Source organism: Aedes aegypti, chromosome 2 (assembly GCF_002204515.2).
Source record: "Aedes aegypti strain LVP_AGWG chromosome 2, AaegL5.0 Primary Assembly, whole genome shotgun sequence".
In the NCBI taxonomy this organism is placed as follows: Eukaryota; Metazoa; Arthropoda; class Insecta; order Diptera; family Culicidae; genus Aedes; species Aedes aegypti.
Window position 1 is genome coordinate 336,198,442 of NC_035108.1, and position 16,905 is coordinate 336,215,346.

At 37.5% G+C, this 16,905-nt stretch overlaps 1 protein-coding gene across 5 annotated transcripts in view; it reads right to left on the reverse strand.

Annotated features, from left to right (window-relative positions):
* The window catches only part of LOC5566917 (receptor-type tyrosine-protein phosphatase-like N), a 131,752-nt gene that overhangs the window by 30,792 nt on the left and 84,055 nt on the right, over positions 1-16,905 (reverse strand). For all 5 annotated transcript variants that reach the window (XM_021846029.1, XM_001651281.2, XM_021846030.1 and 2 more), the window contains one exon: positions 14,206-14,259. In XM_021846029.1, coding sequence (XP_021701721.1) covers positions 14,206-14,259 — 54 coding nt within the window. The remainder of the gene's footprint in view (positions 1-14,205; positions 14,260-16,905) is intronic.

Below are 16,905 nucleotides of genomic sequence, written 5' to 3' on the forward strand. Positions count from 1 at the left end.
GTGTCGATGTCTTGCTGTAGCGCGGCACAATCGATCGACGAGCTTATAATTCGATATATTTTCAAATCATCCGCATACATGAGACGATGTGAATTGATTCGATCGATTAAGTCATTGACGAAAATTATAAATATCAAGGGTCCCAGGTGGCTACCTTGTGGGACACCCGAAGGAGTTGGAAAGCGCGTAGACTCAACAGACTTTAAATTAACATAAGCGGTTCTATCACGCAGGTACGATCTCAACCAGTTAATGAACCAATCAGGAAAACCTAGTCTATCGAGCTTTCTTAGGGTTAAGTCGTGCGGTACCTTGTCGAACGCTTTAGAAAAGTCCACGTAAATACTATCCACTTGGAAGCGTTTTTCCATACTGAGGTTCAGCGAACTAACATACGCCATCAAGTTGGTAGTAGTAGAGCGATTCTTCATGAAGCCATGCTGATACTGTGAAATTAGGGGCTTGGCAGCCGAATACATTCTGTCGTGAATCAAGCATTCGAAAGTCTTCGCTAAGCAGCAGAGGATCGAAATCGGTCGATAGTTCTCAATCTTGTGAAGGTTTCCAGCTTTATGTATCGGTGTAATTGCAGATAACTTCCATGCGTCTGGGAAAATTGCTTCAGTCAAGGATAAGTTGAATAACCGACAAACAGGTATTGCGAGTACCTCAGCACAACGTTTGATAAAAACAGGAGGAAGTTTATCTGATCCTGGACCTTTCGATGAGTCGATGGCGTTCAGGGCTTCGGTGACATCTGCTATTGAAAACGTCGGACACGGAAAATGAATATCGAAAGATGGTAACAAATCCAACGCATCCGCAGATATCAAAGGAGACGAGGGATTGTACACTGATTTAAAAAAATCAGCAAAAAGTTCGACTGATTCCGTAGGGCTGTGACTTGTTATGCCACCAAAAGACATTTCCGATGGGGGTGATTGTGCCCCTTTCCTTTCTTTGAAGAAACGCCAAAACACGGAAGGATCCGCCTTAACCTCATCTTCGATGCGGAAAATGTACTCACGGAATGATGAAGAGACGCACTCGTTGTATTCAGCCTCGAGTCTACGTAGCAGGGATCTGTTTTCTTCGGAACGGTGTTGCAGGAAACGGCGACGCACTTTGCGGAGGACATTTCGCCGGCGACGAAGATCAGCGTTCCACCACGGTAAACTATTAGGGCGGCGAGGAGAAGATCGGCGAAGAGGAGTGTGTCTGCGTATTACCCCGAAAACCACGTTGTAGAAATTGGCAACCGCTGCGTTAACATCGGTCTCCTGGAATAGTTCTTCCCATCTAAACAAGCTCAGCTCCTCGATTACAGCATTGTAATTGCAACGGTTAAAGTTGAAATCGTTGAAATCGTGCTGGGCCGACACTGCATGCGAAGCCTCCAATTCACTTGTGAATAAACGTAAAACGAACGGTTTGTGGTGGCGGTCAGGAGGTAAAATCGAGAATGGCACTTCGAACAATTCAACTTCGCTACTGTTGCTGACGAAGGCCAAGTCAAGTAGTCTATCGTTTGAGTTACGTACGTCACAAATCTGCAATAAACCACTGGCAATCATGTTCTCTGTGAACACTAGTTCTTGCTCCGAAGACGCGTTCGTCGGTAGGTGTGAATCCAAATCGTCGTCATATGCCCAGTGCAGATGAGGCAGGTTGTAGTCACCGATTATCAGCACAGAATCACCGTCGGAAGTCTTTTGCATTATTTGTTGCACACTGTCAGCATGAGTGGCATACTTGTCGGGATCGCTGTTCGGCCTGAGGTATATCCCACAGACATAAACAGACTTTGACTGGAGGCGGAGTTTTACCACAATTTGCTCGAGTGAGTTACATCTTTCGAGTCGAACAGGGAGACTTGAGATAGCCTTCTTAACAGCGATTAGCACTCCCCCACCTCTGCTGAAGTGACAAGATGCACTGCTACGGTCGCAACGGAAAATGTTATAATCGGAGGATAGTTCGGTGTTGCTCACATCGCTCCGAAGCCACGTTTCAGTCAGAACGATAACATCATATTCACAGGAGGCAGTAGCCAAGAAAAAGTCGTTGGTTTTGCTTCGCATTCCACCGACATTCTGGTAGTAGACAGTCAACGGCGTATTTGACGAACGAGGAGTATACCGATCGGCTATCGGAGACGGCGCAATGGTAGGAGTTGAATGAGATACAGTGATGGTGGCGTTTGGTGAGTGATTGATAACGTTGTGATCAACTGTGGGAGAACCACCTTCGATACGGGAAACCACTGCAGAGTTTATCGCTGGAAGTGACTCTGACCGGATGCTCTCGGTGTTTCGGTTAAATCTGATTGATTGGGCGTTGGTTCTGTCGGCCTCCAAAAAAACTGCTTCTTACTACCCTTGTTTTCAAACTCGCGGAAGCGAATTCCACGGGGCCATGTTTCTGTCGAAAGCGCAGTAGGTTTAAGATCCGCCGGCATTCCGATTTTATACGACACGAAAGTCAGCGATTTGATGTCTCTACCAGGCGCGACAAGTTTAACCACCCGCAAATTGGTTGAATTCAGCTTCGACTCTGCTAATTCGGTCACCTTGCTATCTGGAACTTCTGGAAGAATTCCAGATAGATACAACCAGAACATGTTGGAATCTTCTGTTGGAGCCTCTGGAACAACCAGGTTTGTATCCGCAGCATTAGTGCCAATACAACACATGCTCTTTGCTGGTCGACTAGCGGGATTGTCGACGTCATCATCGTTCTCACGTGGTCGTTTCGATTTTGATGATGCAACGAGCGGTGTTCGATAATGAGATGCTGGCGTACGTGGAACGGAATTGATGAGAGTCTTGAAATTGGAACGGATTTCATGTTTGATATCCGCCAGAATACTGTCACGAATTTCAGCCTTCATGGACTCGATCACAGATTCACTAGCCTTGTTAACCGAAACCAGAGAGTTGGAAAAACGCGCTTTGGAAAGCAAATTTCTGCAACACGTGCACATCCATACCAGATGCATGTTTGCCTTAATAGAAGCATACATTGCGTCAGAAATTGCGGAGCATTTTAGGCATACGATCGAAGAACAGAAACCGCCACATGTCACAGTTTCACCGCTGATTTCGTTCGCACATTTTTCGCAGATTTGAGCCATTTCAGTGGAACAAGCAACACTGGATAAGTTCCCGCTAGTGTCAGGTAGATGGCCGATCCAATACGATCGATGAGATGGCTAGATGATGATCCAGAAGAAACGCAGTGAGATGATGAATGTAACTCACGTCTCACTTGCTCGTATCAGCTGATTCCGTTGCGTGAGCGATTTAAGTGGACGTATGTATGTCAACAACTAACACTACGGCGAAATGACTCGACTTACGTTGGGTGGATCCTGGGTACGAATGGATGCGGAACAGGCCAATGCGGTTATGCGAAGGGCATTCGGATGTGTCAAAGTAATAAGACGGGACAGCAAACGGGGATATATTATCCAGCAGTCTTGATAAGCGTAGTACAGTCCGAGTTATTAAATTCCGTGCAGTATCGGAGATAGCGCCAGTGTGGTGGTGTTAATACACGGTGCTTGGCTGCGAGTGCTTGAATGAGGCTTACTTGTGTTGGATGAATACAGTGGAAGCAGGAGGAGAGCGGCGAGGTGGGAAAAATGCAGCGGGTGGCAATGGCGGTGCGGGCAAAACATCCACTCTCTAGCCGGCTCGGATTTTATTATTTCAAAATCACTATCCTACCTGTCCAAGATTGAGGGTGGTTTCAATGCGGGCGAGTAATTGATGAGTCAGGAGCCAGAAAGATGATCGGCGATGATTTGTTGAGATGTACGACGGCAGTAATCGAAAAATTGATGGAGCGACACAAAAACAACACAAGTTGCAAGAACAGTGGTGCCAGAAAATCTATGGAAAAAACCTTTGTGGGTTTCCTCGGAAGGAATTCCGTAGAAATCTTTGGAAGATCTGCCGAATCTGCCGGAAACTGCCGAATTCGCTTGAAGGATAAGTGAAACAATATCTGGAGGAAATTCTAGGATACTTTTAGGCAAAAAAATCGGAGTTCTCAGTTCCTAGAGCAAATCTGAGGATATTCCTCTAAGCATAATTTGAAAAGTCGTTGGAATAATTTCTAGGAAAATTGGTAGTGAAATCTCTGGGAGAATTTCTAGAAAGATCCTTGTTGGAGACCTTGAAAGACGAAATTCTTTACCAGGTTCAAACTAGATAAATCTAATTCATGGCCATTATTACGGTGTTAAAAGGTCCAATACAAATAACCGTTCGATTTAGGCAACATGAAAATTTTTGGCATGTTGCCAAAATCGAACGAGCACTGTGTTTGTTGGTTTTTTTTTGCCCGACGGTTAAGCACATGGTATTAGGTTTAAATCAAAAACGAAACTTTTTCGTTTTGATTTTAGACCGCAAAAGCCACAAAATCACAGTTGAAAACATTTGGAAGACCATTTCTATTTTGACCACCATCTTGAATTTGATCAAAAAAAAAAAAAAAAAAGTTTCGTACCGTTAGCGCACCGCTCATTGTTATTTCCATCCCTGAGTAAAGACTGAGGAAGAGCAGCTACAAAAGCTAGGTGAGCAATAGAATTTACCGTACGGAATGAATGGTTTGCTCATACAGTTGTATTTAGAATTATAGTAGTGAAAGCCAATTTTCGTACAAAATGCTCAACTTTTGCAGGCTGTAATATTATTTCCCTATGAGTAGAGTAAAGTGGGGCAAAAGTTCGAGTGGGGCAAGAGTTTCTTTTCAAGATTTCTAGCTCAAATCAAATCAAAACTAAGAAATGCCATGGTGGTTCGAATGCTATTCAAGTAAGAGACTTTCACTCCAAATATCATAAAAATCGATTGAGATTTGGAAAAGTTATGGCTGTTTGTTTTTTTTGGACGTAAATATTGTAATATTTCTCGAAAACTTATTCATACAGACTCAAGTCAAAAAAGTATACAAACTTACTTTATCGATCCTACGTGTTAAGCAGGCGGAATTCTACACGTACCGCTCTGTACCAACTCAACTTTTCACTTTTAGAACGTTTAATTTCCGGATTTACAAAACGACGAAAGTAACATTTTCAACTTTCGCAACCTAACCACTACTTTCGCCGCCCCGCTGTATGGAGAGACAAAGTGACTTAACCACGAATCAAAACAAAACACTACTTGAGCCGATTTTACACTGGTAGAAAAACGTCGAAAGTAACTGAATGAAACGGCTTATCATTTTCTTATAATTATTTTTGTGGGAAATAATACAAACTACCTAGTTTTTGAACGTGAGCTGAGTGTATGCAAAATTTGAGCGAAGTACACGGCAAAAAAAATGTTAAAAAGATGATTCATTTTAAAACAGTTTTAGAAGATAGATTGTGATTTTTCCTAATTAATTTTCTCAAAACCGTTTAAAAGTTACTTACGTCGATTTGAAAAAGTAATCGAGATTTGGTCAAACTTTTGATGCATGGAACCAAATGAAGATTAAATATTTTTCAATATTTTATGTTAGGGCGTTTCTAGGCCTATCATAAGGATGCTTTGAGATGTATTAGTTTTTCCATAAATAGTTTGAATCAATTTTTGGCCCATAGCGGGGCAAAAGTTCGAATCTGCGGGGCAAAAGTTCGACCCATGTATAAACCCACGGAAAATTTTTCAAATTTCCTGAAATCTACATATTATCTTCAAATTTAGAGAAATTTGCCTGATCGTGCGAAAAATGTCACAAAAATTTTACATTTCCACTCAGTTTTGCGAAAAACTGCTATTTTTTGGGTGTATTACAATAAACGCTGTTTTGGGCATTTTTTGATGAAAATTTAGTGTGTATTTTTCGGCAAACATAAGTTTACGGCTGGTATAAAGTATGCCTGGCATAAAAGTATTGATATTGTGTATTTTAGCCAAAGACCTTTTGCCCCACACTAGATTCGAACTTTTGCCCCACCGGTGGGGCAAAAGTTCGTTTAAGACAATCAATTTTGAAACTGTTTTAACTAAAAATAGGTAGATATTTTGACACAAGTTTGTTCAGCAAAGTTATAGCCAATATGCTAAAGGTTCGCTGCATGGTATTTGTTTTGTTTCATTTGCTATTATTTTCCTGGAAACTTTGATTATACCACTAAGGTCGAACTTTTGCCCCACCTTACTCTAATCAGCATGATGTTTTTACAGGGAACCTCAACTATGCTCAATTTCATTATCACAAAATTTGAGCAATTCGAAAGCACATGGAATCATCGTTTCGCAGTCTAAACATCCTTCGAATGTATGAGATGTATATTTGGGGTAATCGTGTTCAGTTCGCCTCCGAGCGTCAGGGTCTCTCAAGGGGCTCCGCAGCTTGAAGCACTCATCTAGCGAATAGCGAGTCGTGGGTTCGATCCCCACCAGAGAAGGTGGTTTCTTTTCGCAGTGTCAATTAAAGTTTGTACATTTGACATGTGTTTCGTCGTAATATGTAAACTTCAAAACCTCCAAACTTTATAACAGCTTTATTAAGCGTTTAAGCTACAATTTTCGGGATCTATACACGATTAGAACTTTGTATATTGCTTCCGTAAGATCAGTTATATAATATGGTAGTATTGTGTGGTCTCCACATATGAAAACACATGGGGATGGAATCCGATGTGGAGTATTAAAAGATGTGGTCGAAGCATGAAATTAGTATTTGTGATAACTTCAGTTTTAAAGTGGTAGTTTTGCAATGCTTAGGACAGGACGTGACAACTCAACTAAGACTGCCCCGTAGTTTTACAGTCGATAACCTTGACGATGCAAAAGCCAGTGCTACCAGAATCTTTTTTAAGCAAATCTTGTGAACAAATTTAATTATTAAGGTTCGTAATTTGGTAGGTTTTTTTTGCACGTTTCATTCATTTAATGCAATAGAGGAGGCTAGATTAAAATATAATCAGGTTTATTTTCAAAACCGGCGATATGTTTGGAGAAATTGATCCAATTGCTATTGTTTTGCTCTCAATTAAGTATATTGTATTTATTTTAGCATTGTATGAGCACATGCAGTAAACTTAACATCGAATATAATTAAATTTGGAACAAAAATATTTCATGAAAAATGTTCAAACTTTCAGCGAAAACTCTAATTTATAAACTAGCAACACGGCCTCGCTAGTGACAAAAGTGCCCTGTTGCAATTCAACTCAACGATGTGGAAGTAGATCAATGAGAAGTGGTCTTTTATGACAGGCAATTGGTTTCATTTTTGTACTGTTACCTGGCACGTCTTGTCCTAGTGCAATGCCAGCGAGTCGAAAGTTCACGAATTTGCCGAAGGTGACGTCATGTTTGGCAGACTGTGAACAAAATTTTTGGCAGGCTTGTCGTCAACAGTAGCTGATCATTTTATTTACATATTTTTCGTGACCAATACAAGCAAACACATACTATGAACCGGACCTGTTATATACGATATTGGATATGATCGCATGAGTACAAAAGCAATTTCTCTTATGTGCCTCAAGCAAATTAGGCTGGACACTACTCACACTGCCACCATATGAGGCTCAATGCATGCTTATTGACATTTAAACTTTAAATGAGCGTAGCGATCACGATTTCATTTGTATCACATCGTATAAAATACACCAATCTTTTAAAAAGTTTGAATTTCTACACGGCCAATAGACAGTTAAGAAATCGGAATTTGTTTGCATCAAATAATCATTGATCTAACTATGCAAAATTTGGTCTTTAGTAATTTTAAAAGAATTTGATATAAAACAATTAGGGTCAAAATATCACTTTTTGAAGCTCCACCCAATTCTGAATCATTGATACACCATGGCGAATCTATGACAAAAGGTCGAAAGACAAAAGGTCGAAAGGACAAAAGGTCGAAAGACAAAAGGTCGTGAGGACAAAAGGTCGAAGAACAAAAAAGAGGGGACAAAAGGTCGAAAATCTTTTTTCAAAGAAGGAAAAATTTCCCACCATGCAAATCGTTTTGGACCTTTTGTCCTTTCGACCTTTTGTCTTTCGACCTTTTGTCCATAAACCCACCATGGCAAGGGTTACAATAGACTTACAAAGCTGAAGACACCATTAGTAGTTGTTTTAAATTGAACAAAGAGCAACTTTGAAGAACATTTCATCGCTAATTTGAAGAGCAAAAGAAAAAAAAATCCTTTCGTGTGGGACCATTCTTGAGACAAAATCTAGTCCTAATCATATTTTTCCACAGACATTTTGTTCGAAATAATCGATATAACTCGATATATATTGATTGCACTCGCCATATTGTCAACATTGTAAAACATGTTTTGGAAAATCTCACATTTCATAGGGTTAAATACAGTGCTCACCTAACAACGGCTCCAGAAATTTTTCTAAATATTCAATATGGAATAAAAAAAATTTTTTTTGGGGGAAAGTATTCGGTATCAGCAGATTCAGATTCTTCTTCTTGGCAGTTCGTCCTCACTGGGACAGAGCCTACTTCTCAGACACCTTCAGCATGGCTTTGTAGCCTTGGACCCTAACCGATCGGCTAAGGAAGGCCCCTTAAGATATAGATATGTGAGCCAACATTAAGTGTTGTTGTGGTAACATTAACGATTATGCAGTTAGAAAGACGTCAACCCACAATTTCCATGCGTATTTCGAAGATATCTTACAAATCTTTATTTTACTGGACATTTTTCTTGAAATTCGTCAAAAACTTCCTCAGGTATATTAAGTATTTCTTCTAGAGTTTTTTCAGTATTTTTGTTTTAAAACTTTCCTTAATTTCACAAACAACTTTTAACAGTTCTTCCAGAAAATTACTAAATTTCTGAAAAATTTATCAGGCATACAACAATAAATTAGGCCATTAATTTTATTTGATATTCTGTGAAAATTTATTTTGTAAATAGTTTGATAAATAATAATTTCTGAAAGATTTTGGAAATTATTTCTTGTACAAGGAAACATTAGACAAAATTTTGACAGCTCTTGTGATAAAATCTCCGTGCAATTTCATTTCTCTTGCTCATCGATTTTTAAAAACATATCTAGAGAAAGCTCACTTTAAAAACAATCAAAGGTGTATCAGCAATGCTTCCTTAGTTCCTGCTAAAATCGTTCAAGTGTTCCGTCGGAGAATCCCATGAAAAAATTCGATTCGGTTTTCGGTTTCGATTCGGTTTTCGGTTTCGATTCGGTTTTTCTGTGGAAAATTGTTTTAGATTCACAATGGATCCAATTTCAACTCAATAATGAATTTCTTCAGAAAATACGACTAAAAATTTCTCTTTGGATTTTTCAGGATTTTTTTGGACTCTTTGAAATAACGTTCTAGTGCAATGCATCAACAACCCTCTTACATCCATGGAGAGCCCATAAGTTCAAAACAGGTTTTTTTTTTTGCAGATATCTAGTCAGAGTTCAAGAAGTAATCACTGACGATTTTCCCCTAGTAATTTTGGATGTTATAATGTAAGAAATGCTTGGTAGAACTTCTCAAAGAGACACTTCATATGCGAACACCAGCACAATTCATAAAGGAATATTCCATGCTATCTCAAGAACTACGAATCAGATTTCTCATATTAATTTCCTAGATATGTTTTCGAAAACTTTAAGAGAGTTTGTCACAAAAACTGTAAGCATTTTGTCTAATGTTCCCTTACGAATTTTTACACAAGAAATATTTGGCAATATCCTTGAGAAAATCCATCAAAATAATTAAAAAAAAAGTTTATTTAAAATAAACTCTTGGGATTTTCATGCTGATGCCTTTTTGAATTCCATCAGTAAAAAATCTCAAAGATATACCGCCAATACGGCCTTGTGAAATTTCTTAAGAAATCTTAGATCATCCCGACAGGGATTCGAGAAAAATATTTTTTTGAAATTATCCAATATAATAAAAAAAAGTCGTCTCTGATCCATGGTGGAACGTATGGAAGAATCTTAGAACGAAAAAGATGATAATTTAAAGAAAATAAAAGATAATTTTGGAGGAATAAAACGGCGCAATCAATATAAATAAAACTGGAATGGTGTTCGTATGTCACGAAATAACTTGAGAAGGAGTCGACTTATTAACCTGATTCATTCACAGTTGGTTTTTAAAGTGTTCCGACGTGGTAATGTTTAAAACATCTAAAAACTTCACTGCAAAACTAAGAAAAACAGAACATGAAAACAGACGCATTTTCAGTTTTGTTTTGTTGCATATTATCAAGCAGCCTACTTTCGGGACAAAACAAAGTATTTTGGGTCAACTAGTACGTAATAATATTTCTGTTAGAATTTGTAGAGACATCTTCAAAAATGGCCCATGATTTTTTGCATGCAATTTATTCAAGTCCCGAAAATGTTAATTTAAGAGAAAAATGTTCTATTATCTATTGTAAAGTAGTAGTGAACCATTAAATTTCGTTGGAAAATATATGTCTGAAAGAATATTTTATTTTTTTATCATGCAAAATTCAAATATATTTACCTAAAACTTTAAATAACATTAAAACCCGATTTTTCAAACTTTCACCATAAAATCTTGAAACGAAACAGATGTTTGAGAGAAACTCTCATGATGGAGGAATTTTTAATCAAAAAGCTGTCTAAGCACAATCCTACCTCGATTTTCAAAATTTTGTTTTTTTTTTACCGAGATAAATACGTTTCGATGGCAAAATAAGAATATTAGAATTATTATAACGCTTAATTATAACCATGATCACCTCTCTAATAGTAGCTATATACGAGTTATGTATTTCAAGTTTACTGCAAAAAAAAATTGATTAATTAATAAAAATGGGCCCTTCTTACTAGTTACTCGCGATTCTCCACAAAGAACCATAGGTTTTCAAGAGCCTAGGACATATATCTCTCTCTACTGATTTATTGTTATTTTCATGTGGAGAATCACGAATAACTTATGGAAATGGCCTTTTATATTGTTTAATTAATAAATTTTGCATTGAACTTGAAATACCTTGAAAACTGCCAGAAAAGCGATGGTAATCATTTTGGTTCACGATTATTTCAAGATTCTCATTGTGTCATCAGACAGTATTTATTTCGACGAAAAGGCAAAATTTTGAAAATCCACCGAATGATGTTCTAAGAACAACTGTTAAAAAAATCTCCATTATGAAATTTTGTACCAAGAATCTGTTCCCTGTAAAAATTCTCAAGTAAATAATAAAGAAATTGATGGAATTTGTCTATGAAACTCGTAAACTCTTGAAGAAATCTGCATGAGAATTCCCTCGAAAAAATAATCGAGGCATTCCTGAAGATAAATTTGAAAGAATTACGGTTTAAACCTCTGAAAATTCCCACGATAAAATTGAAATTTATGAAGACTTCTGAACGTGTAAAGCGTTTTTAACACAAAATAACCATAAATCCGAGGGAATCATGAAAAAATGCAATGACTAAGAACCGAAAACTAATAGATTCGCGAAACCTATAATTATTGTGACTGATATTACTTCCGTGACATTAGAAAATTATAGCCATTCCTGGGTACCTTGCAGAAAATAAATCCTACCTACACCATTGCTGCTCTTATAAGCGATTTCTTCACCACCGCTTAGGCCCCTGTTTTTCATTTTCATTTGCAAGCTATATCTTTCTTACAAGTTTTCTATGCGCTTACATAGATATGAGATAAAAATATCTATAAATCATTAAAAAATCGTCTTTTTTGCAAATAATTTACTATGCTGGCTTACGAGAGGTCCATCATTTTATATTTGCCAGAACCCCACTCTAGTTTTGACGGTTGTGCTACTTTTTTCTGCCGAACGCCAGTTCCCCAAGTATCCCATATCCACGAATAGCCTATTCCCCCGGGATAGCCTATTTTTGGCACTCCTAATTGCCATAGTTTTATACATTTCAAGGTGATAAGGGGCTGTCCATTAAATACGTTAGACAAATTCGAAATAATTTGTATGGCGCGTAGTGTTTGGATTTTGATCCGAATAAGCCGATCGAACCATTTTCGGAGAGTGTAACAGTTCGCGAACCATAACAGTTTGTGGCACATCGCTTTCGGAGAGCCCTATGAATGTAAACATTCATCCTCTCGTTTGGTACGTGGCACGAGAGCGTTCAAGAGCAGTAACTCTCACAGACTGCAACAGTATCGAGCCATTCGGGTGATTTGTATTTTGCATGAAATTGGTAATAACTTCCATATTTTCTGGTAATGTAGCCTTTAACCACCTAATTATAATCTATTGGACCATTGAATACCCCTTTGGTTGCAAACCTAGCCCAGAATATAAAAAAAAATATTCGCCTCTGTTTCTTGATCAGAATGAGAGTGGGTCAGCGAATGTTACAAGTGTTGACACACAGTGATCGGCGCCAGACAGTGGGTGGTGTGTATCTGTCTTGTTTTTGTTCATGACTCGTTATCTTCCACGAACCATAAATGTTATCCGTGTTGCATGAATGCAGGCAGTTAAATGGGATGAAATTATGGCTCGTGTGTCAATGATCGTTAAATTTTCCAAAGCCTGATGGCACGTTAGAAATCAAAAGCCTCTCTTGCCTCCCATAATCTCTTACGTGATTCATAGATCACCTGATATGCACCCTTCTTTATTTGATAGGCGGTTCTTTTGAGTTTCAGCCTTCTCAACATTTTAAAATGAACAAAATGAACAAATGACTATTGCTTTCTTATTGTTATTTCTAATACACCACCCTACCGCTGAAGGTTATTATTGCATTTTTTAAACTGCATGACTTTTCGGACAAACGGCTTGTTCGAGGAAATGGAATTCAGGGAGAAGGGTCATTCGCGAAACTTTCGTTTGGCGAAATGACATTCGTGGAAAAGTAGCACAATTAGTTTTGACATATTCTAGCGAACGGTGATGCAAATTTAAATTTAAATTTAAAATGGTATCTACCAATGGTTGCCTGGTTTCAGCGAGAATGACTCAAGTTATCATCGTATTATCAAGTAATTCACGCCACGATGCATTCATAATCGTATTAAAATGATGATCGCTGTCGACAAGTAAAATGACCAATTAGAAAGTTTTCTGTTCCGCATCTGGACCGGCCATCGTTCGGCGACCCACGCAGCGGATAAAAATGCAATTTCCTGCGCGCAGTCCGTCATGGCCATTTACACCGCCGTGCAAAAGTTTGGGGTCACTCTCTAGAAAAAAATATACAAATGTGCTGTACCCATAGGGTTCATTCACAAATTTCATAACGCTGAAAATGGGCACTTTGGACACCCACCCACCCCCTTGTAACGTTTTTTGTATGAATATTCTACAAATTTTCTATGAGCTGTAACGTCACGAGGACACCCACCCACCCCCTTCAGCGTTATGAAATTTGTGAACATGCCCATATCTCTCTGAAAACAAATTTAATTGAAAATCTTTATGGATCATTGTGTTGATCTTATTTCGTAGGTATTTTGACAAAAATATTTTGTTTATTTTGTTTACTAAATTTTTATTTACAGATGCAACATTTTTCAAAAATTTCTCTGAGAAAAACATGTCTAATTTTTTTAGTGTTGAATCGACCAAAATTTCAAATCAATATGCCATTAATACCATAATATCTTTTCGCAAAATTTTGGTGGAAAAATCTGAAAATTTTTGAAAATTAATTGAACGATCATTCAAGTCATCGTACAAAAGTTTGTACCGCATGCAAATCATACTGGTCAATATCTCTGGATATGCCATTTCCAACCAATTTAGCAATTCATAGCTTGTTTAAACATAAATAATAGGACGTACATTGGTGAATGATTGATTCAGTGATTTTGAATTGTTTTTTCCAAAATTTTGCAAGTACTTTTTAAAGATTATGCGATTTTATTTTTACTTTGTTACTGGTTTACAATTTTGATCGATCCAATGTTGAGAAAATAAGTTATAATAAGCGTAATTTTTTGAAAAACATTTTTGTTAGAATGTTTTTGAATAAGGATTGCGTTTCGAATGAGCCATAGAGAGTTTCAATAAGACGTTGAATCCCAAAATAATGTTCTAAACACTTGTGCATGTTTTCCAGTGGATGACCCCAAACTTTTGCACTAGAGTGTATTGCTAGCGATGATGATGGGCGGAATTGCAATCATCGCAAATAGAAAAATGCAAATTCATCACGCGCGTAACAAATGAAATAAACTTCCTTTTCAGAAGTGAAGTGTGGGATTTCATCTTTGTCGACTGCTGGGGCAAAAACTTACCGTCGTAGCACCACTCCAGATGTTCCATGCAGAGCGTCTCGGCAAAGAGGCAACCTGTGGATGATTCGAGCAAATAAAAGAAGAAGAAGAAAACGAGACATCATTAGAAGTATGGAAAGACATGGGAATGGAAATCAATTTTGTTGTGGCACTTGATAACAACTCGGATCGATTTCGCGCTCCGATGGGAATGATTATGACTTTGTGCTCTGAGGTGGAATGTTTCAGACTGAGTGCTGAGTGGTTGTACGATTTGATGATTTATGTGATCAGTTTCCATTTTGTCATCAATATAAATGTCATCTAACATCGGATAATTTTCATATAGAATCTGTGTTAGATTAATTTTTATCGTCAATATTGAAGATTTTTGGATTTCTGACTTCTATGGGTATTATACGATGCAAAAGCTTTTACAGATATTTCTCAAAGTATTTACTCGGAGAATCACTCTAAGGTATGTACATTCAAGAAAAAAAAACTGTTTGAATAATCTCAATCAACTCTCCAAAATGAATCCTAGAGCAATTTGCTGGAGTTATTCCTAAAGTCGACAAAAATTATAAAAAAACGCTAGGCATATTCCTCTGTAAATTCTTGTAGATACTCTAGGTAAACTTCAAAATCTAGTACTGGATTTACTCTTGGAAATATTTATAGAAGAGCTCTTGGGGCTGGGCAGAAGCCCTCCTCCGTGGTTTATGGAACCCCAGACCATGTGGTTAATGGATAGCCCTTTGGATAAATTCCGTCAGACCTTGGGGCCTTCCTTAGCCGAGTGGTTAGATTCCGCAGCTACAAAGCAAAGCCATGCTGAAGGTGTCTGGGTTCGATTCCCGATCGGTCCAGGATCTTTTCGTAAAGGAAATTTCCTTGACTTCCCTGGGCATAAGAGTATCATCGTACCTGCTGCACGATATACGAATGCGAAAATGGCCACTTTAGCAAAAAAAATCTCTCAGTTAATAACTGTGGAAGTGCTCAGAAGAACACTAAGCTGAGAAGTAGGCTCTGTCCCAGTGAGGACGTAATGCCAAGAAGAAGAAGAAGATAAATGGGTTCTCTACAGATAGCAGAGCCTTCTTCTCAGGTTGGTGTTGAACGAGTACTTCCACATTTTTTTAAATTAGAGCTTTCCTTGTCATTTGATTTGGATTATTATGGGCCCCATAAGACAATAAATTTCAAAGAAATGACAAAGTTATATTTCATTAGATAGGAAATAAATTTGGAGAAAAAAAGCGACACTAACAAACTTTAATATACTTTGTAGCACGAGTTCGCGCTTCGCATCATGATAAAAAAAGACTGTGTGTGTCCCACATGATTCCAGTTTCCAGGAAAAAGTCACAAGTTTGCACTCTCAACATTACATCACATCCTAGAATATTATAATGAGTTCACGACGCGTGGATCCGCTTCGAATTGTCATAGACGGCGAACAACGCTTCCATAAATACCGCGCATGACATCCTTCATTTCGTCACCATCCACTTTCTTCAATTTCTTTGATAACGAAACAAACATCGAACTGAATGAAAAACAGACTCTTGTTTCCGATGCCCATGCCGTCGTTTGACTGACATTTATCACAATCATCATCGTCAGCGAGAGAAGACGCGCAGTTTCAATCGAAAATCAAAGCAAATGTTTTCCCATGGAGCGTAATGAAAGTCAAATTTCTTTTCATCTTCGATCCGCGAAAAGACGTCGACAACTACATACGCCAATGATGATTGAGAGGAACCTAAAGATGGCCTTGAAAACAGTGCTGTGTGTTGTTATCTACAGTGCTGTTCGGAATAATAGCAGCACAAGTCAATTTTCATACAAACTAGTTAACTTTGACAAGCAATCAAGCTGAACTACAAATAACATGTTAAAAAGCACATATATGTTAAAATTTCTAATTAAACACTTTCTTCAGCTTGTTATGTTATGTTATGCATTGAAATTTAACTAATTGATTTTTTTTCTAATTTTTTTATAAGTATTATTTCAAACGTTACATTCTTTTTTATATCTAGGTGTTCTGTGTTAGACAACACTGTCAGCCCAATAAGATTAAAATAAATAAGGCTTCCATTAAAATTTTATTAACAATTTATTACATTTAATTTTCCGTGGCTACCTCGGCATTTTTCATTTGTCAGGAAAATATGCATACTGAAAACATTTGTTAAATTATCAACCAAGAATGATAAACTGCTTTCTGAAAGTATTAATGAGGGTATAGAAAATTTCATTATTGTCCGGGGTTTTCATATTTTTGAATTTATTAATAATAGTTCTCACTTCATCCGAATCAGTCTCCCATGAATTTTCGAAAACGTTCTCTTGATTGAGATTGCTTTTGAAATCCCAAGTAGCTTGATTTTCAATTTGACTAGTGAGTCAGTGAGCGCTTTCCAATTTCAAAGCATTTTTTTTGCGATTTGTTAGTAATAATTTGTTTTCCTCTTTCATTTTGGAATTGGCTCCTGATTTTTTTTTATTTAGAAAATTTCCAAAAGGGCTTAGGGTTCAATTCACAAATTTTATTTTCAAACTTTTTATTTCTTTATTGAATAAAACCTTTTTTTAATTTCTTTTTGCTGATCCTGCCATATTATTTTCATTTTCAATTGAAATTACCTTCCCCTCACATTTTTAAGACGGGTCAAGAGTTGAAGATCCTCGTCTGCAAACACGGATTTGAAT